Here is a 20,016-nt window from a genome sequence, read left to right on the forward strand (position 1 = left end):
CATTAAATATCACGAAATCACCTCGCAAAACTTGCAACATGCCGTAACTCACCTCAGAACGTTAGCACGTCGGAGCAGTATGCATCACGTGATAGAGCGGCTGTGGCATGCGGGACCTGTCGGTGGTCTGGATAGCATTTGGAGCTTCGCTAGCAACCTGGCATTTCATCTCCGACAAAGTTATCCCCGAGAGAAGTAAAGCAAGTGTGTAAGTCCATCTCTGAATGTTTGTAAAGCATTCCTGCGTTAAGCTTAATAAGCGACTGCCTCTTCTTGCTAACAAATGCACAAAAAAAACCCCCAAAAAGAAATCTTTCTACCTTCTGCAAAGTTCATCGCCCCAGAAAGACAAGTCAAAACAAGTAAAAAAAAAATAAAAATGTAACAGCCTCCCGATTATGACCAATATATCATTTACGTCACTGATACATCCGTAACTGAAATTAACTCAGAACAATTTGTTTATTTTTTTAAATGGTCATTCAGAATCAGAAGATTATTTACGGTGATGTTTTTGGTGGGAGTGAAACAACAATCTACTGATAAAACCAATAAAAATAAGATATGATAATAAGAAATAACCACTGTTGGAAGCCTTATTTACTCTTATCGCCTTAATCATGTGCAGTAATTAAAGTTGAAATGAGAAACTTTGCATTTGAAAGATGCTCTTCTACTGGGCACTCAAAATGCTTTCTTACAACAAGCATCATTCATCCACACCTTCATACATAATGTGCGCACATTTTAAATATAAATTAATATTACTGTAGCAGTATTTTTTTTTTTTTTTAAAAAAAGATAAAATGGCCACATTTAAGAAGGCAGGACCTGCAGTTATTGTCCTTTTCCAGACATTTATCTGGCACTTACTTTGGGGTTTTCTGCAGCTCGTCCTCGGGGCCCTCCAGACACAGAGACAGCAGGTCGTAACCCAGGATCTTCTGGGCTATGGTGAACATTTCTTTAATGTTGGGGTATTTCAAAAGTCCTCTGCCCATGCCCACAAACTGGCTGCCCTGACTGGGGAAGAGGAGCACGGAGCAGCCGCTGCTTTTGGGTGAGGCGCCGCGGCTGGCTCGCTGTTCGGGGGAAAAGCGGGGGCTTCAGCCGGAGGAGGGTAATCTCCAGCCGTGGAACCGGGCTTGTTGGTGGACAGCGTCCTGCTCAGAGAGACCAGCGACCTGACCTTCCCTCTGGAAGATGCCGCCATCCTGACTGCCACTGATGCCAACATGAGCTGTTCCTCATCCAACGACGTGTCTGCAGATGAAATAAGACGCACAGCCCGCCCGGACAAACTGTAATCACCAAAAGAGTCAACTCAATTCTGACATCTGCTCGGCATGACACCTCACAGGGAGACGAAAACAACCGCCAGAGGAAAGAAAAGAACAAAATCTTCAGCGAAGGAAGATGATATCTCCAATAAAACTATTTTTGAAGCCATTATGGGACTTGACAAAAAATTTGAAGCACAACTGGAGGATATCAAGGAACAAAACAGACAAAGTGCAGCTATGGTTGCCAGCTTGGCTAAGGCTGTAGAGTTTAACGCTGCAGAGATAGCTGATTGCAAACTGAAAGTTGTTAAACTGGCAAATGCGAATGAACTGCTGCTTAAAGAAAACGAAGACTTGAAAAGAAGAGTGAGAGAACAAGAGCGCTACCGAATGAGGTGGTGCCTAAAACTGAAAGGGGTGAAGGAAGACAAAGACGAAAACATTAGAGTGAAGGTTTTGCAAACGCTTCAGAAGATTGCCCCTGACTTGAACTTAGAAGAGGCTGTTGATATTGTCCACCGCTTAGGGAAACAAGTTGATGGCAGAAACAGAAACATCATTATTCTATTCACACAGAGGCGAATTAAAGAAGAATTGTGGAGGCGCACCAAAGATTCTTCAACCTGCAAGCAAGAAGGCATCAGCTTCGCAGAGATGTTGCTGCAGGAGGACATACAAGATCGACAGCGCCTATGGCCTCTGGTGGAGGAAGAAAGACGTGCAAAACTACAAATATCTGTAGTTTCCACTCCGTATATTTTCAAAACAAACTCGTTACTTTGGGTTTAACGCATTTGGGGGAAGTTAATATTTCACGTCACTGCAGGCCTTCAAACAATGAGATTTGAGCCTAAACAGTGAAAGGCAGTCGCGTTTTAATCAGTAGAGGATGTCGCATAAAAAGAGATGAAAGAACAAACCATGTACTGTAGTGTTGATTTATTTATTTTTAGCACAACACCTGAACAACCCCACGTGCCCATAATTTGCGGTACTTCAGAAAAAAAGGAGTGAACATAAAAGGGAGTAAAATGTTGTGTCAGGTAATTTCAAATGCAGCATTTCTATCACCTCAACAAACACTAACTGTGTTACAGTGTGTTGCTATCTAAAGCTCTACTTGCTGTATTTCACAGGAAGAGAAAGAATGAGAGCTAACTTCACTCAGAGATATAGAAAGAAAGAGAAAGAAACCAGGCTGTATTTAAAGGTAAGGACTGCTTAGTGATATTTGATAAAATGTAGTTGTATTTTCACAGGGACATAAAGTGCTTGTCTTACTCCCTTCTTCTAGCTCGAAATTACTTGCCAAGTGGTAAGGACCGTTCATGGTCACACGGTGAGAACATTGGTGTTGACTATGAAGAGATAGGGTCAGACAGGGGAGGGGCCAGTCAGATTTATCAACTCAACCTCCTTAAAGCATGGAGAGAGGCTGAAACCAATCTCTGGTGAGCCCGGTTAAGGAAAGAGATGAGTTGGTGCCTGAGATGCCAAATTCCAACATCCTCATTCCCGCCATTGAGATAACACTCTCACACAGGCCCAGAGAGCAGATGTTGCTGCATTGCAGATGTGTTATACCCCCTGCCCAGCCGAATGACTCTCAAAACGAAAATTTTGCAGAAAATCAATGTGATCGCTTGAATCACTGGAATTATCATCTCGATATCTCTTGTCCTTCTTTCATTTCAGACGTCTTGAAAACAAGTTTTAACAAAGTCCTGGAGAAGTGCCCAATGCTGGAGGACCTCCTGCTTTACCCCTGGCTCAGATAAACTCCTCTCTGACACAAACACACACGCATACTGAATTCACATCTTGCCATACAAATGTGATACAGTAACCAACTTTCTTTCTTTCAGAAAGAAAGAAAATTGGGAGATTCAAAAATTTCCTCACAGTAATGTTTGCATCAGTCTATCAGACGAATCCCCTCCAAGTCCAATATTTAAGATAAGATAAGAGATAAGATAGAACTTTATTAATCCCTCGGGTGGGTTCCTCTGGGAAATTCGATTTCCAAAAAAGCACAGCACCGACAGAAGTTACAGAGTTATACACACACACATATATATAAATACAGAGACAATATAAATAAAATATACGAAGGGGATAAATAGAATAAATAGGAATAAAAATAAAAATACAAGTGAATTGCACATTTCAAGTATTGAGTCTATTGCACCGTTGACTATTTACAAAAGTATTGCACAAAAGGTATTGCACAGTGAGGTGAAGAGGCACTACAGCTTAGTTGTTCCCTCCTTTGTCCTCCTGTTTCCCCTCCCTCTCCCCTCCAGAGAGGAGTTAAACAGTCTGATGGCGTGTGGGACAAAGGAGTTTTTAAGTCTGTTAGTTCTTGTCTTTGGGAGAAGCAACCTGTCACTGAATATTTACATCAGTTACAGTGATAATGCTTGGTGTCTACTTTCAGCCACCGCAGTAGAATGCCAGGAATGAATCTCATTGAAATTGTAGTTGCATTTGCTATTTCATTTAATTGTCATGGATGATACACAGATAACCCAACAGCAAACAGAGGAAAACAATGGGCTTAAATACACAGAGGGATAAATGAGGGAATAAGACACAGGATGAGAGCACAGCTGCGAGAAATCACAAACAACAAGACCATGGGGAAGGAAAACTGAAAACACTAACATAGTCTAAGGAGCTTAGAAAGAAAACGTCTGGACTTCTTTAAGTTGCTTGAAGATGTTCAAGCAAAGTTTAAGTTCTTTTCATCCGAGAAGGTGAAACATCTTCAAGCAACTTCAAGTCCAGACGCTTTCTTTCCAAACTCCTTAGACTACGATGACCTAGATGACTGAGAACCTTCACAGACATGAAAACACTAACACAGCACACATGACTATCAAAGTAAAACAGCAAACAAGAGACTTTTACAAAGACACAGAGTTGACACAGAGACATGACTGACTGGGGAGAAATTGGGGAACATGGAAACAAGAGTGACTAGACATGACACGTGGGACACAGGGGCAAGGCAAAGTAACAGAAACCTAAAGCCTAAGAATATAACACAAGAAGAAAACAATAAAGAGAACCAAAAACATACATAAGAATAATCAATGAATATAAATGAACAAACACAAAACACTGGGTCACAGACTCACTACCATGACAGTTAAATGTACATAATAAATACTTTAAATCAGATGACAATGTAGCTGACACTGTGTTTATTATAATGTGTGTGGTCAACCACAAATCTTCATACTGTCATCCATAGATGAGGTCTTTATACAAATGATGAAAGATAATGAAAGAAACTGTTTAATTGATATGAAATGATTGAATTATAAGAAATATTATGGCTTTGTCTGCCAGTGTTTTTCTGTAAACTACTTTGAACTACTGGCAGTCAGTGAAGTCACTGAAAGGCAAGATTCTATGTTGTGTTGCCGTAGTTTCCAGAGTTTACTTATAAAGCTCACTTACAGAATTCAGTTAGAAAAGTCAAGCATTTGAAGGGTGCACATTTGAAGGAATATTAACTCAATCTTAGCTCATTACGGTTTACATTTTCGATTTTAAAGGGTCTCCGAAATTACAATGAAAAAGGAAACAAGAAAAATTGCCACTCCAGCCGATAAGAAAGATTCGGGAGATCAAGGTAAGTAAAATAATAAAATCAAATCCTGGTAAAATCCAAATCCTAGAAATGTTGACACTGTGTGAATCATTTTTGGAGCAATTGAATCATATGTTTAATTGAAAATAGCTTTAATACAAGATGTCTAATCAAAGAAAGGTTACTGGTCTTTTGGTAAAATAATGTAATAAGTTTATTCTTGGACTCAACAGTAAAAACAGACCAACAAGTGCCATCAAGATCTAAGACTTAGTAAACCTAGTATCAACTCGCACTGATCAGTTATTTTTTTCATCCCAAGATTAAACTTGTGATCATTTAAGCAAAAGCAATTTCAAATTCTTTGCCATCAAACTGCTTCCAGTCTTGATGTCGGGGACTCTTTTTCACCACTGTGTTGTTGTCGTTTATAGATTGTAAGAGCAGGACTGCTAAAAGAAAGGCCAGTCCTGAAAAGAAGACCCCAATGAAAAGGAGGAGGGTCGCTGAGCAGGCTGGTCCTTCCACCAGCTCAGATGTGGTCAAAGGAGTGAAGCGCAAGGTTGTGCAAGATGAAGAGGACACAACAAAGAGAGCAAAGAGGGCTAAACTTCTTGACCATATGAGCGGTGACAAGGAGCAAGCATCCTCCTCGTTGGACTCTGGTAAAGGTAGGCTAATTAGTTGAATAAGGGGGTAGATTAAGTGTGGTTGCTAGGTTTAAGATATTGGTGTTTAGTGTTTGTGTCTATCATCCAGTGAGCTGATATGCTTTTGGTGTTTTCCACATCTCCAGACTTGAACAACAAACAGGTGTGCGCAAAAAATGGCAAAAGAAAGGCCACGGGAGACGACAGAGAGTCACCCAAGAAAAAAAAAGGAATGTGGACCAGGACAAAAAATCAGTGGCAGACCAAAAACGTAAGTAGCAAGCAGCTTGGGTTTTATATTCAGGGGAAGGGCAAAAGGAACATTTAGGCTACAGAGGAGAGTAATTTGTGTCACAGCTGTAATAAAACAAGATTTGCTGTTTTGTCTGTTCAGGTGAATTCCAAGCCAGATATGTGGAGGAGCACCAGCTCGGAGAAGGAGGCTGCGGAGCAGTGTTTTCTGGCTACCGGATAGAAGATCGTTTTCCAGTAAGTGTTCAGATGATGGTAGTAAGACAGGCAGTAACGCAGATAATGGATAATATCGTAAACTGAGACGTCTGCTGTGTTTCCACCTTTCATTATGTCATACTGAGGAAATGCTCACCAATGCTCTGTGTCTTCTAGGTTGCCATCAAACACATTCCCAAAAATAAAGTCTACTGCAAAGTGGCGGTAAGCGTCCAACACTTGAATTAGTTTTACATTACTGGATTGAATGCGGCGTTCCTCATCATCCACTTTGTTGTAATATTTCAGGATGAAAGCGGGAAGATGCTCTCGGTGGAAGTGGCCATTATGGTTAAACTTGCAGGTGAAGCAGAAGGGTCAGTGGGAATATCAGCACCTGTGTCCTTGCTGGAGTGGTTCGACCTTGGCAAAGAGCTGATCCTGGTGCTGGAGAGACCTGTCCCCGCTGTGGACCTGCAAAAATACAAAGCAGAATATGGAAGAACCTTACCAGAGGACAAGGCCAAGGTAGGTTGACTGGGAGAGCCTTAGACTGTACAGCATTCAATCAAGGCAGAAAAGCATTAACTCATTATTGTGTTTTTCATCTTTTCCAGGTCATTCTGAAGCAACTAGTTGATGCTGTAAAGGAACTTGAGGATAAACACATCTTTCATCGGGACATCAAGGGAGAAAACATTCTGATTGAGACCGGCTCCGATGTGCCTCGAGTTCGCATCATTGACTTTGGACTGAGCTGCTTTGTTAAACAGCGATCTCTGTATCGCGTCTTCTATGGTAACATATTCTGCTCCTGCTTTTCACAGATGTAGCAATTTGTGTCTTTTGTTTTAGAAGAAATTGTAATTGTGTCTGTTTGTTAGGCACTCCTCTTCACACCCCTCCCGAGTGGTACAGGAGGAGCTGCTACAGGTGTGGACCCACCACGGTGTGGCAAATGGGAGTGGTGTTGTATGAAGCGCTTCATGCACGGCACTTTAGTACCGAGAGGTTCCTCGCAAAGAAACTGAGCATCAAAAAGCGTCTGTCCACAGGTAAGAAAACTTCACACTTCCAGATTCACTGATGTCTTGGATCACTAGAACTATCATCTTCATCTTTTTGATCTTTTCTTTCTTTCAAGAATGCCAGAATTTCTTGGAGGCATGTTTAACTATAGCCCCGGAGAAGCGCCCAACACTGGAGGAGCTCCAGCTTCACCCCTGGCTAAGATAGCACACACAAACACACAATTCACACCTTATCATATAAGTGTGATACATTGTGGTAACCTCCTTTCTTTTTTCTGTTGGACAGGAATGGGTCAATCTTAAAAAATAAATAAATAAAAAATTAGCTTTTTCGGACTTCCTGTAACCCCCCCAGCCATCCCAGGAAAGGGGATCTCTCTTTGAATGGGCTTTCCCGAGGTTTCTTCCCATCGATCTGGCCCCCTGGGGAGTTTTTCCTCGTCTTCATAGAGAGCTTGGGCTGGGTCAGGAGCTCCATCAAAACTGTCTTTATTTGATGACATTAAAGTCATCAAATAAAGATGTGTTTTACTTAAAGTAAAATTGGATCAAAATAAAACTTGTTTAATTCATCTTTGCTGAGGATTCTCCTTCATTACTATTTTGTTTTGTTTTGTTTTTTTTACCCATGGTGCATTTTGACAAATAAGAAAACTGAATCAGGTTAAAGTGTGCACAAAGACAGTCACACTGCAAATGATCTGAAGACTTGCATCTGTTGCTCTAACCCCCAACTAGTTTAGACAGATTTCCAGGTTCTACCAGAGGTTTTTTCCTTCAAGAAGGGAGTTTTTCCTTCCCACTGTTGCTGAGTGTTTGCTCATAGTGGGTTGTAAAAGCATAAAAGTTAATAAGAGGCATTCATAGCAGAGTTATCACAGAGGGAACTATATAGCTTAAATGTACAATTTCTACAGGACGAATTATAACTTCATTATGTATAAAAGCTTCTGTGGATAATTACTCCTATTTGTAACTTTACACAAGAGAAAGTTTGGTGTCACACTATTTATAACAGGTTGGGTTTTGTCCTCTGAGTTGAGCCTTTGGTTGCAGTTTATTGAAGAATTTCCTCTAAAGTAGCTGTTGATAAAGATTTAAAGTCCTGTTTATATACAGAAATATGCTTTAGTTCATGTTTTTTACATGTCTGCCTCAGTGGATCAGTAGAAGATCTGGCACAGGAAACTAGATGATGAAAAAAGGGTACGAATACACATATATATCTATATCTATATAGATACAGATATATAAACACACACACACACACACAGGTTGCAACGTAGTATTTTCATTTTTTCTTAGCATTTCTTTAACGCCTTGGTGCAAAAGAATACCTTCATCTGTGTGTTGGAAAAAAGAACTACAAATTTGGAAAGGAATTTATTCATGTTCTTACTCATAGATGGAGTACATGGTTTAAAAAACACTGAGGAAACAGATATGAGGTGGCTGTATTAACATAAAAACATTAATACAGTTAAAAATGAATAAAAAGTTGCACGCTTAAACTTATTTCTCTACAGTTTGTACAATTAATCCATGTAACAATAGGTTCTCCCTTAATATAGTAGTTATTAAAATATCTTTACATAAAAATACATTTTTAAGTACTCTCCAGTGGAAGTCTGTTGTGGCTTATGTTTCTAAATGACACAACCATAAAGCAGCCCACAGAATATACAAATATGTCTTTGATAAGTGAATGTTGGCTCCCACAATGGCCTGTTAAGTTATTGCAAAAATAATTTACTGCATAATATGTCAGATTAGAACATGTTATGAGCACAAAACTGAAGGGGAAACAATAAAAACAAAAATGAAAAAACAAATACTAAATTAAGTTAAAGGATATTTCTTACTATACTATATAATTGTATAATGTTGCGTTTGATTGCAAAAGAAAACCCACCAAGAAAAAAAGAAAGAAAGAAAAAGAGAGAATAGTTTAATATATTCAAAACACATTCTTTTCTTTTATTTAAGCTGTAGCGAGATTCAGATGGACAAAAGAGAAAGAAAATTATTACAGATTTGTTTTATTAATCATGAATAAACTTTATTATACACAACTCTAAATTTCAGTTGGTCTTAGAGAACTGAAGAAGCTTCTTGAATGAGAGGTGAAATGCTCTTCAAGAAACTTAAAGAAGTCCAGATGCTTTTCTTTCCAAGCTCCTTAGACTACGATGACCTGAACGACTGAGAACCTTAACAGACAGTTCTTCCCTTCATTCATCATGCCTGATTTCAAAACACCAAGATGGCAGTCGTGAAAACACTCATCTTGAGTCTTCATGGGACTATGGTGAGATCAGTTATGCCTCTTATGATGCTGTCCCAGACTTCAAAGCAGTATAAAACATGTTTGCAGCCTGTAACAACTGTGCATGCGGTTATTTTTCGTTTTAAGATTTCCGTGTTTAAATCATAATAAGATTTATTTTTAATTTTAATTAACTTGAGGTGAGTCAGATTCTTTCATTCAAGTCACTGAATGAATCTCTTGACATGTTTGGGGGTAGGTGCCTTTTGTAGCATTTTAATGCAATTATCTGACAGATTATATGGTCTACACCATAGGTGTCAAACTCTGGCCAAATTTGGCCCGCAACCTAATTACATTTGGCCCGCGAAGCCATACCAAATTACTATTAGAGCTGGCCTACTGGTATTATACAGCTAATATATATTGTTTAGTATTAAGCTTTGCTTGTTCCATATTCAGTTTTTCAGCAAAATGTGTTTGAGTCCATAAGAAAAGATTCATTCTTATATCTGGAGGAATAAATATATTTCAATAAATATTAAAGTTAGCCCGCGACTTTGATCCAGTTTTGAATTTTGGCCCACTGTGTATTTGAGTTTGACACCCCTGGTCTACACTGTTATTAACTATACTAACACTCTGTTCCAGAAGTCTGTGCTGCAAAGAGGCAAAGTGAATACCGCACCTGCAGGAGTAATGGGGGTCATCAGTCGGTTCAGCTGGATGTTCCAGTGCCGTACCTGTTGACTGGCATTCCTCAGCCTCTCCTGAACCTCCTGGAAACAAAAATCATGCAGGCATCTTCATCAGTGTTGTTTTAGAAGAGCACTAAATAAGATGCTGCTCACAAAGCCAGTCAAAACAAACTTGTTCACCTCCAGACGCTGGTGACTTCTTTGGCGAGATGCCTGCAGATCCTGGAGCTCCTGAGAGGCAGAGTTGAGGGCTGAGGGGGTGTCCTCATCGGGACTGCCATCTGACAGCTCCTGTATGGGGCTGAGGTTTTGCATTGTACGTTGCTGCTCCTGGAGGAGCTGGAAATGTTTCCTCTTTTCATCTTCAGCCTGCAGCAACCTGAAGGAGGGGAAAAAGGGAAGAAGCAACTGAAAATGTTAATACTTCTCATGGATATCTCAGATCTCCATCACAAATAAAATAATAAAGGGCCATAATAAGAGTTAGAAATCCATTGTTACCGCTCAAGCTCCAGTCTGGCCCTCTCCTCCTCCAGCCGAGCCTGGATCTCCATATTAAGGGCAACTTCCAGCTGCTGCTGTGTCAGCTCCAGCTCCCTGATCCTCTTCTTCTGTTGTTCAGCCTCCTTTTCCTTCACCTGCATCTCAGCCTGCATGCTGTCTTTTATCTATGCACACACACACACACAGCTACATAAACAGATGCACCAACAGAGCGGTATAAACTGACCTATTCCTGAATTACCTTTTCCTGGACTGTCATAACCATTTTTCCAAATCATTAAAGACTAGGTGTGAATTTTATAATGACAGTCAACATTTTGCTGGAGTTCTCAAAGATCAAAGTCAAGGAGAAAAGACTCTGTACATAATTGGTGTCAAGTGGAAAACTTTTTTTTTACCATCACAGCCTCTTTCAGCTGTCTTTCCAGTTCCAGCTGCACCTCCCTCTGCTTCCTCCGCTCTCTCTCCTCTGCCTCCCTTCGGCGAGTTTCCAGTTCCCGTGCATGCTGTGAAACAGATGAAAGAGACATTGTTTGCTTTGTGTTTTCACCTCTATCCAGCAGGTGACACTAGGCCATCAGCTTCGAGGTTCAACGTATTGTGCTTTCAGCGGTGCTCTTCTTGATAACTTGGTTGAAGTAAGTGGGTATTTGAGTTCATGTTGCTTTCCTTACAGCTGTAAGTAATCTCCTCATTCCGCTTTTGATCTTTGGCACCAACAAGTGATTTTTTCCCAGAGAAGTGCTGCTCACAGGAGATTTCCTCCATTTCAGACCATTTTCTATAAACCGGTTAGATGGTTGTACAGTTTCTGAAATACTCAGACAAGCCTGTCCGACACAAACAACAATGCATGTTCAAAGTCATTTAAATCCCCTTTGACCTTCAGCAGGTCATCTTATTAATGTATACATGCCTAAATGCACTGAGCTGCTGCTATGTGATAGGCTGATTAGGTATTTGACCTAATGAGCAGCTCAACAGGTGTATCTAACAAAAATTTGGCCAGTGAGTGTACAGTGGGGCAAAAAAGTATTTAGTTAGCCACCGATTGTGCAAGTTCCCCCACTTAACATAAGAGTTATGAGTTATAAGATGCAGGTCGATGTGTAAAAATAACTCAGTTGTTTGGTGGTGGCTATGGCAGGGCTTCCACAGAGGCCAGCAGGTGGATGAGGGAAGGGGAAGCAGGAGGAGAGCCCCGAGGCGGCCACCAGTCCGAGTGTCAGGTGAACTGAACTTCAGGTAAGAAGTTATGACCTGCAGTCTATCTGGGTCAGATATAAACCAAGTTTAGGTGGAGTTTATTTTCGTTGTGCTGACTTTTTACAGTCAGTTACAATACCTCATACTGTGTGAGCTAGCATGACAAGTTTATACAGATGTTCGGTTGCTATGATGTTACTGATAGTGAACTTTATTTTATTCATAAGGTTAGTTAGTAGAGTTGCCAACAGCTCCTTAAAAAATGGAATGGTCCCTCATTCAGAGAAAATATTACGCGTTTGGTATTGAGCTGAGAAGAGACGCAGTTTGTCCCGGACTTCAGCTAGGATGGAAAAAGACACAAAACTGGAGTTATTCTGTCTTTACGCTGCACAGCTGCCTCTTCTCCTCTCATTATCTCTCCTCTCTCTCCTGTTGCTACTTCAATCATGAAACTGATCAATGATCAGCTGATCGTCTCTCTTGTTTGTTTATCACCCACTTTGAGCCAGAAAGAGGAAACCAGCAGATGTCGCGCTAAACAGCAGCAGCACGTTTAAGCTTGATCAGCTGTTGTTAGAATTTATTTAGTTAGAATGTTTGCTGGAGCCACAGCTGTAAAGCTGTAAAGCTGCTGGTCATGATGTCGGTTTGGATATGTGGTGAGAGGGAAACATGAAGATGAAACCAGGAGATGTCCTTACTGAATCATCAGAGCTGAACAGGTGATGGAGAAACAGGTTTACCTTTTAGGTGACAGGAATGAGTTGAAGTTATGAACTGTTTCTGAGAGATAAATAACACCAGGATCCTTTTTTTATGTAGCTGACAGCTGGTAACTGTGCAGGGGCGGGTCTAGCAAAGTGTTGCCAGGGGGCCAGGTAGGGCATTAACAGGGAAAGGTGGGCACAAAGAAATACTTTTCTTTTTTATTCTCATTTAAAATATCTAGCTTTTATTAAATAATTATCTGAATCTTGTGAAGAAAGTTTTTATCTGACGTAAAATGTATGGAAATTATACATATACCAAAAAGACTGTACATCACTGTCACAACAGCATTTGTTTTCATTCAAAGGCTTTATGGCTTTAATACCTGGTGGGCCAATCTGTAGTGAAAATGCCCAATTTTTTGTCCCAGTCCAGCCCTGCAGGTTAATACTGGCAGTGTCACCATGCCAGCTGACTGCATTTCATCATCAGCCAGTGTTGTTCTCAATATTACCAAAGTAAGGCAGCATATAAAGTATTTACTTGCTTTCAGGTTTTATTCAAATGTTAGTCTTTTCAGTTGTTTCTCCACTTTTTTCCTGTTTCAAAATCAAACACCAGTTTGTGAGAAGATTATCTTCTTTCTTTTTTTTAACAGGCATTGGTTTTGCATTGGAATTGGCTAATTTGCCAATTGTATGTTAAAAATGTTCGTATTTTAATATTCAAAAATGTTTTTGCCCAAAACACATGTGCACTACATGTCAGTAAAAATACTATGCAAATATTGATGTCCTTGAATGCTGAATAAACACTGACTGATTGTATCTCTTGTACTTAATCAACACAGTATCTAAACACTTTGCACCGTAGTGGTTAAAATCTCATTCTAATAAGGTTACGGTTATTAGGTTTACAGGGTTATTGAATTATGGTGAACGGTTGGTAGAATTGTTTTTAACATTATCTGCCAATTACATCTGCCACCCTTCTCCAAATCTGTGCCCCTACCTGGCCCCCCCAACAAAAATTTTCTAGACACGCCACTGCATCCTGGTGCATATATATTGTGCATGCGTGTTCCTTTAGGAAACAGGAAGATTGGTAGGAGAAAGAAACGTATTAATCTTGTTTGTTAGGATCATAGCCATAAATGGAGGACTCTTATAAAGTCCATGGATTTTCATTCACACATATTACGTGAGGTATCTACTCTTTACACACTAAGGATCCACACTACCAGGGCTACGGCACACAGCTGTTTTATAAATCATCAAAACCAATACTATCCTAAGATTTATTATATACAAAAATGATCTGTTCCAAAATGTTTTCATGTAATCCTGAAAACAGAAAAACAATCTTCTGCACTATTAACCATCCACAAATGGAAACAACAGACAATACAGGTGATTTTAGCTAAAAAGCCAAGAAAAAATTGTGTGGGTTTTTTTTTTTTTTCAAACGATGTAATTTACAGCCACAGAGGACAGAAAGCTGCAGTATGTAGAGAAAGAGAAGAGTTAAACCTATAATCAACATGAGTCCTTGTAGATGGCAGCCTCCGGTTTTTAAAGACTTCTATTGGTCTCTAGTGGACAACAGAGGTAACTGCAGGATTGGAGCCAGAATAGTGTAACTGCAGTTGAAAACGACATATTTTTTTGATTTCCCATAGAAAGTGTGTGTCCAGCCACGTGTCAGTCCAAGTGGCAGGATTTAGTAATTCTGGTAATAGTTAAATGTAAGTCATTCACAAATATTAAGTGGCAAGATTTCAGTCTGACTAACCTTGGAAGATTACACGAAGACAATGTCCAGATATGCAGACGCACACATATATCTAGCGTATAAGAAAATTCTTTGCACAAACTGTTGAGTCAAATGCCATTTGTTTTTCACAGCTTCAGGGGGTGCACCGTTCCTAGAAATACTGCAATACCAGGTCGATGCGTGGAGTGGACGGAGCAAGCCCCTATTCCATCTCCCTGCTCCAAAAATCAATTTAATATATGGTCCCCGGGTAGGGGACGTATCAGATATTAAACTGATAAGAACAGATTTTTTTTTTTTTTTTTTTACTTCTTTTATTTTCTTTCCACAACAATTCAAAAAACTTTTTCCATTTCCATTACAAAGACATATTTACATTTCATTTCTTTCCCACATTCATTCATCGCAAACCAATCATTTTCATGTAACATATTCATATAACTTATTGCTTTTCATTGCTCCTTTTCCCTTTCTCCCTTCCTTACTCTTTACCTACCACCACTTTTTAGGTGCCTTCGCAGTAAAGAAGGAAGGGAAATCTTTCCATCTATCCTTGATCGTGTCTATTCCCCATTTTTGTAGTTCATGCCAGTATGTCTTTTCAAATTCCCTCTCTACAGCTTTAGTCGTACCTATTTCCCCCTCTTTATATCCTCCCGTTATACAACTCTGTCTTGCCTTCCACAATTTCATTTTTACAATTGTTAACAACATACAACGTATTTTGTATCTCTCTTTTTCTATGCTGTTAGCCCTGAAAAGGGTAATCTCTTCATAAGTCACCGTGCCCAAACCTTTATACTTCCCCTTTACCCTTTCCCATACCTTTTTTGCGTATTCGCATCCCCAAAGTACGTGTTCTATTGTTTCCTCTTCTACGCAGTTGTCCCTCGGACACTTTTTCTGTTTTCCCAAGTTATGTGCATACATGATGATCCTCACGGGTAACCTTTTGTGTAAATGCATCCAATTAAAATCCTTCAAAACATTTTTAAAGGTCTTATCCTGTGCACATTTCCACACTTCTGGACTCACCGGTACCTGGTTATAATTAGCTTTCCATACCATTTTCTTATATAAAAGTTTATGGTTTAGTACGGTATCCACCTCTTTACATTCAGCATGTTTCTTTCCCCATCCCAGCATCCTCTGAAAATATTTTGGTCTAGTTTCCGCCTTTGGTCCCTTATTTTCCCACCCTATCAAAAAACGGTATGGAATCGCTAACCAAAACCATAACAATATTTGACATTTATGGACATAGTTCTGTTTCAATAGCTTGCATACATTTGCATAAAACATTGTATCTAACTTCAAAGGGACATTTGGTACCCCTTTCCCACCATCTTCAATTTCTTGATACATTTGCGTTCTTTTGACATACTCATAACCCCCCCAAATAAATTTAAATATCGCTCTGGTTATTTGCGCTCTGTAGATCTGAGGCATCGGAAACACATAGGCCAGATGTAATAACTTCGGCACCACCTCACTCTTTATAATCAGAACCTTCCCCGTAATTGTTAATTTCCTTGCTTTCCAAAGGCCCAGCTTCTTTTCTACCGCACTTAACCTTTTTTTCCAATTGCTAAGCTCATCTCCTTCCTTATTTCCAAAGGTGATTCCTAAAATATTCATTGGGCCTTGGCACAAAGTAAAATCACAGATATTATCTCTTCTACCCTCCCATGTCCCCAAATATTTATACATCGACTTCTCTTTATTTATCTTTGATCCAGTCGCTTTTTCATAAATATCTAAAATTTCTATCGCACCCTTTAAACTATCATCATCTGCCAGATATAATACTGTATCGTCCGCATACTGCGATATCTTTAAAACTTCCCCCCGCGGCATCGGAATCCCTTTTACTCTCTGGCTTTCCCTTATTGCGCAAGCCAAAGGTTCAACATACAGTACATAAAGAACAACAGATAATGGACATCCTTGCCTCAAACCCTTTGTTTGATACACTTTTTCTGTAAGGAATCCATTTACTTTTATTTTCAGACTTATGCCGTTGTATAAATTTTTTACCCATTTTTTAAATTTCTCTCCCAAGCCCATATACTGCATTACCCTCCACAAAAAATCATAATCTACCCTATCAAAGGCCTTTTGTTGATCTAGGCTCACACATAGTGCTGGCAAATTTCTATCTCTAACGTATGTGAGTATGTCTCTGTGTAGTTGCACGTTCCAAGACATTTGCCTCCCCCTGACCCCACACGTCTGATCCTTCTCCACTATTTGCATCATTACTCCCGCGAGTCTATTTGCCAATATCCTACTCAGGATCTTATAATCCACACATAGCATAGTTAACGGTCTATAATTATCAAGTTGTTGTGGGTTACCTTTCTTGAATAGAATAGAAACCACACCCGTCTTCATACTCTCTGTCATCTCCTTTCCCTCCATGATTTCCTTAAAAACTCCCAACAAATGTATCCCCACCATTCCCCAAAAAGTTTCGTAAAATTCCTTTGTTAATCCATCTATCCCTGGCACTTTGTTTGCCTTCATTCCTTTTAATACTTTATATGCCTCCCCTATTGTAACTTCCCCTTCTAAACTGTCGCTTTCTTCTCCCGTTAATCTCTTTTTTATTTTCTTTAAGAAAAAATCCCCTTTTCCTCCCTCTAATTTTTCTTTTCTAAACAAGACCCCATAATACTCCTTCGCCGTTTTAAGCATATTTTCCTTCCCTTCTATCATTTTCCCATCCTTCTCTAATTTTATTATAACTCCCTTTTTTTCCTTACTTTTCATCTTTTTAAAGAAAAAGGCCGAACATTTCTCGTTCTCCTCATACTCCTCCTGCTTTATCTTATATGTTTCAGCCCTTGCCTTCCTTTCAAGTAGTTCTTCCTGCTTCAATCTTAAACTTTCCATTTTCTCGTCCATGTTTTTGTTGTTTCCTTTTTCATTTTGTAGTGTATAAGTATATTCTATTTCTTTTTGCAATATACGAAATTCCTCTTTCCTTACGCTGGACCTTTCCGTGCAATAATCCACCGTGAACTTTTTTATTTTGTTTTTTACATCCTCCCACCAATCCAGTTTATTTATATATAAGCTTTCCATCTCCTCCCATAAAGGGAAGAGCTCTGCAAACCTTTCCTTATATTCTTTTTCCATAAGTACTTCGTTATTCAGTTTCCAGTATCCTTTTCCATAATCTATTCCTTCTATCTCCAAATCCACCACTATCATTTGATGATCTGTGAACAAAGCCGGTATTATTTTCCCTTGTTTTATTTTACACTTTTTCTCTATCAAGATGTAATCTAATCTACTTTCCATCCCTCTTGTGTTCTTCCATGTGTACCCCACTCTTTTCCCTTGTAGTGTGGCCATTACATCTATTAAACCGTATTTTTTTATAAAGGTCTTAAAAGGGAGCGAAGTTTTTATTTTCTCCAGTGAACAGTTGAAATCCCCTCCCACAAAAATATTTTTCCTTGTCATAAAACAAGTGTCCATTTTTGAAAGAAGTTCTCTTCTTAATTTGGGATCCACATATGCATACACATTTATTATACGGTTTTGTGTCCCACTTTTTTCCACATCTACAACCATAACCCTTCCCTGTATTAAAGTATAACTGTCCTTTATTCGTATACTTTTATTCCCACATAACACTCCTACCCCAGTCCCATGTACTCCCCCTATACTCCAGACCGATTCACCTCCTCTCCATTCCTTCGTAAAGAGGTCAACATCCCCCTCATCTTTTAAATGTACTTCCTGCAACAAGCAGACATCAAAATTATAATACAACAAAAATTCATAAACCATTTTTCTTTTCCGAGCATTCCTAAGTCCCCTTACATTTAATGTTATTATTCGAAAGTTTCCCATGTCTTAAAACATAAATCAAAAAAGAAAAAAAAAGGGGTCTCAAAAACAAAACCAAAACAAATCAAAACCATAGGAGTTTTATTTCAGTATCCCCATTTTTAACTCTTCATATTAACCTGCGCCAATAAGTTCTTAATAAAGGAATCTTCCGATTTTTCTTCGCTTTCAGCCTCTTCCCCCGTATCCCCATCACTAGTGAAGTCACTTAAGGGGGTATGCATGCATTCAGTCTGTGTACCCCTCAAAACATGTCCCTCCGTATTTTCCACCTGCTCGATCCGTTCCTCCCTATCCTCTTTATTTTTCGTTTTTGTCTCTTCTGGAGAAGCACCTGAGCTCACCTTTCTCCGCCTCTTTGCTGATTTTCTCCGCGGCTTCGCTACTACTGCCCACACCTGTCCGTCCTCTGCTTGTTTCTCTCTCTCGGCGTCCGATTCACGTAATGTTCCTTCCTCCTTATTCCTCTGCTCTACTCCGCCTTCCTTGCTCCCAGCTCTCTCCTCGTTAAGGTGATCTTCGGCAGCCGTTGACGCCTCCTGTGTTCTTTTTCCGATATCAGCTTCTGCATCCGATTTTCTGTAATGTTCATTTCCTGCCGCTTCAGAATATGACCTTGGCCTAGTACAGTCTCTTGCCATATGGGTCTCTGAATCGCACAAATGACATTTTCTAGGTTCCTTACAGTCTTTAGTTATGTGGCCTATCTTCCCGCAACTCCTGCACCTCATTTGTTCACACCTGTCCGCATTATGTCCGGTACTGCCACATTTTCTGCACGCTTGGGGCTGCCCAGCATACACTAGGAAACCCCTATCTGCTCCTATGGAGAATACCGCGGGTGGATGGCAATATCCGTCCTCGGTAGACGTATCCACATTTAATTTGACTCGGAATTGTCTTTTTCCGGTCCATAGTCCTAAGCCATCCTTTATTTTGCGCACTCCTGGTAGTACTGTGACGTACCTTCCTAAGAAGTACTTAATTGTCTCTTCCGAAACCCAAGGGTTATACATATGGATCGTTAAAATCCTATAATCATTTCTGTACAAAGGAGTTACCGTATATTTCTTTAGTTCTTCGTTTTCTTCTCCGTGAAATCTCCTTCTCACCTCCTCCGCACATTCTCCCGTGCAAAAGGTTACATCATAATGTTTACTTGCCGTACTCTGCTGGAGGCAGTAGATTTCCTCAGGCTTTATCTTTAAAGCCTCGTAAAGGATCCTTCGTCCGAAGTTAATTCTGTCATGAATCTCGTCCTCTTTCTCCATCAACTCGAATCTCAAAGTATTTCTTGTACCTTGCATCCATGTATTTCTCTCATGAAAATTGGCCGACGCCGCCGCCATCCTGCATTGCTTCTCGCCTTGTAACTGATAAGAACAGATACTACACTTGATCTTAGCCAAAAGGCCGAGAAGCGATACCCACATATCGCACGACAGAAACGACTCATTCTGCTTACTGCAACTCTAACTCATGGTTACAATGAAGAACACAGTCGCCTTCTAACAAATGGTAGAGGACAGGTCGATGTTTTACTGATGTTTTACCTCCGAAACATCACAATATAACTATGGTCGGCATGTTTCAGTTTTTAAACGGCGCCACATATATGACGACACTTTAGTTTCTGAAACGCCGGTCAGCGCATGCCGGTTAATGAGATTCAAAATCACGTGGTCGCCTGCAGTCCAATCAGCGGTCGTTGAGACGGAGCGTCTTCAATTCATTTTTATAACTTTCTTGGCGTTATAATTGTTTTCATAATATGATAATTACATACTGTTAAATTTTTAATGTTTCTCCTCCCGGTAACTGTATTCCTGTTATGTCTGGGCTTTCCCTAATTGCACAAGCCAACGGTTCTACATATAACATGTACAGTAAGACTGAGAGGGGGCGACCTTGGCACAGACCTCTCATTTGTCTTTCATCCCAGCTTTTTTGGGGGTGACTGGGTGGGGGGATATTGCTCACAGCAA

General features: G+C 39.9%; 2 protein-coding genes and 1 pseudogene across 3 annotated transcripts in view; 2 read left to right on the top strand and 1 right to left on the bottom strand.

The window, feature by feature from the left end:
• Nucleotides 1-920: 920 nt before the first annotated feature.
• LOC309689228 (uncharacterized protein) lies at nucleotides 921-19,396 on the bottom strand. Its single transcript, XM_082505508.1, has 6 exons — nucleotides 18,376-19,396; nucleotides 10,879-10,986; nucleotides 10,478-10,644; nucleotides 10,157-10,355; nucleotides 9,967-10,057; nucleotides 921-1,263 (listed from the first exon to the last, which is right to left on the bottom strand). Exons 1-6 carry the CDS (start codon nucleotides 19,378-19,380, stop codon nucleotides 983-985), a joined length of 1,851 nt encoding a protein of 616 aa, XP_082361634.1. The 5' UTR covers nucleotides 19,381-19,396; the 3' UTR covers nucleotides 921-982.
• Nucleotides 4,478-7,589, top strand: LOC309689235 (serine/threonine-protein kinase pim-1-like; annotated as a pseudogene). Its single transcript has 9 exons — nucleotides 4,478-4,923; nucleotides 5,316-5,552; nucleotides 5,678-5,802; nucleotides 5,926-6,020; nucleotides 6,159-6,206; nucleotides 6,291-6,509; nucleotides 6,599-6,779; nucleotides 6,866-7,036; nucleotides 7,126-7,589. The product of its transcript is annotated as a serine/threonine-protein kinase pim-1-like (transcript).
• The window catches only part of LOC309689234 (serine/threonine-protein kinase pim-1-like), a 37,801-nt gene continuing 29,334 nt past the window's right edge, over nucleotides 11,550-20,016 (top strand). The window contains exon 1 of the mRNA XM_082505515.1: nucleotides 11,550-11,725. Coding sequence (XP_082361641.1) covers nucleotides 11,586-11,725 — 140 coding nt within the window. The 5' untranslated portion in view covers nucleotides 11,550-11,585. The remainder of the gene's footprint in view (nucleotides 11,726-20,016) is intronic.

Source organism: Aulonocara stuartgranti (assembly GCF_965226115.1).
Source record: "Aulonocara stuartgranti genome assembly, chromosome: 15".
In the NCBI taxonomy this organism is placed as follows: Eukaryota; Metazoa; Chordata; class Actinopteri; order Cichliformes; family Cichlidae; genus Aulonocara; species Aulonocara stuartgranti.

Bases quoted from the DNA above. Each gene is read 5' to 3' on its own strand.
- LOC309689228 (XM_082505508.1), bottom strand. From the start codon at position 19,380: ATGGCGGCGGCGTCGGCCAATTTTCATGAGAGAAATACATGGATGCAA. The intron at 10,987-18,375 runs GTGAGCTCAGGT...TCTGTTTCACAG, and splicing joins CAGCAAAGAGGCGGAGAAAG to CATGCACGGGAACTGGAAAC. The intron at 10,356-10,477 runs GTAACAATGGAT...CCCCTCCTTCAG, and splicing joins GCCAGACTGGAGCTTGAGCG to GTTGCTGCAGGCTGAAGATG.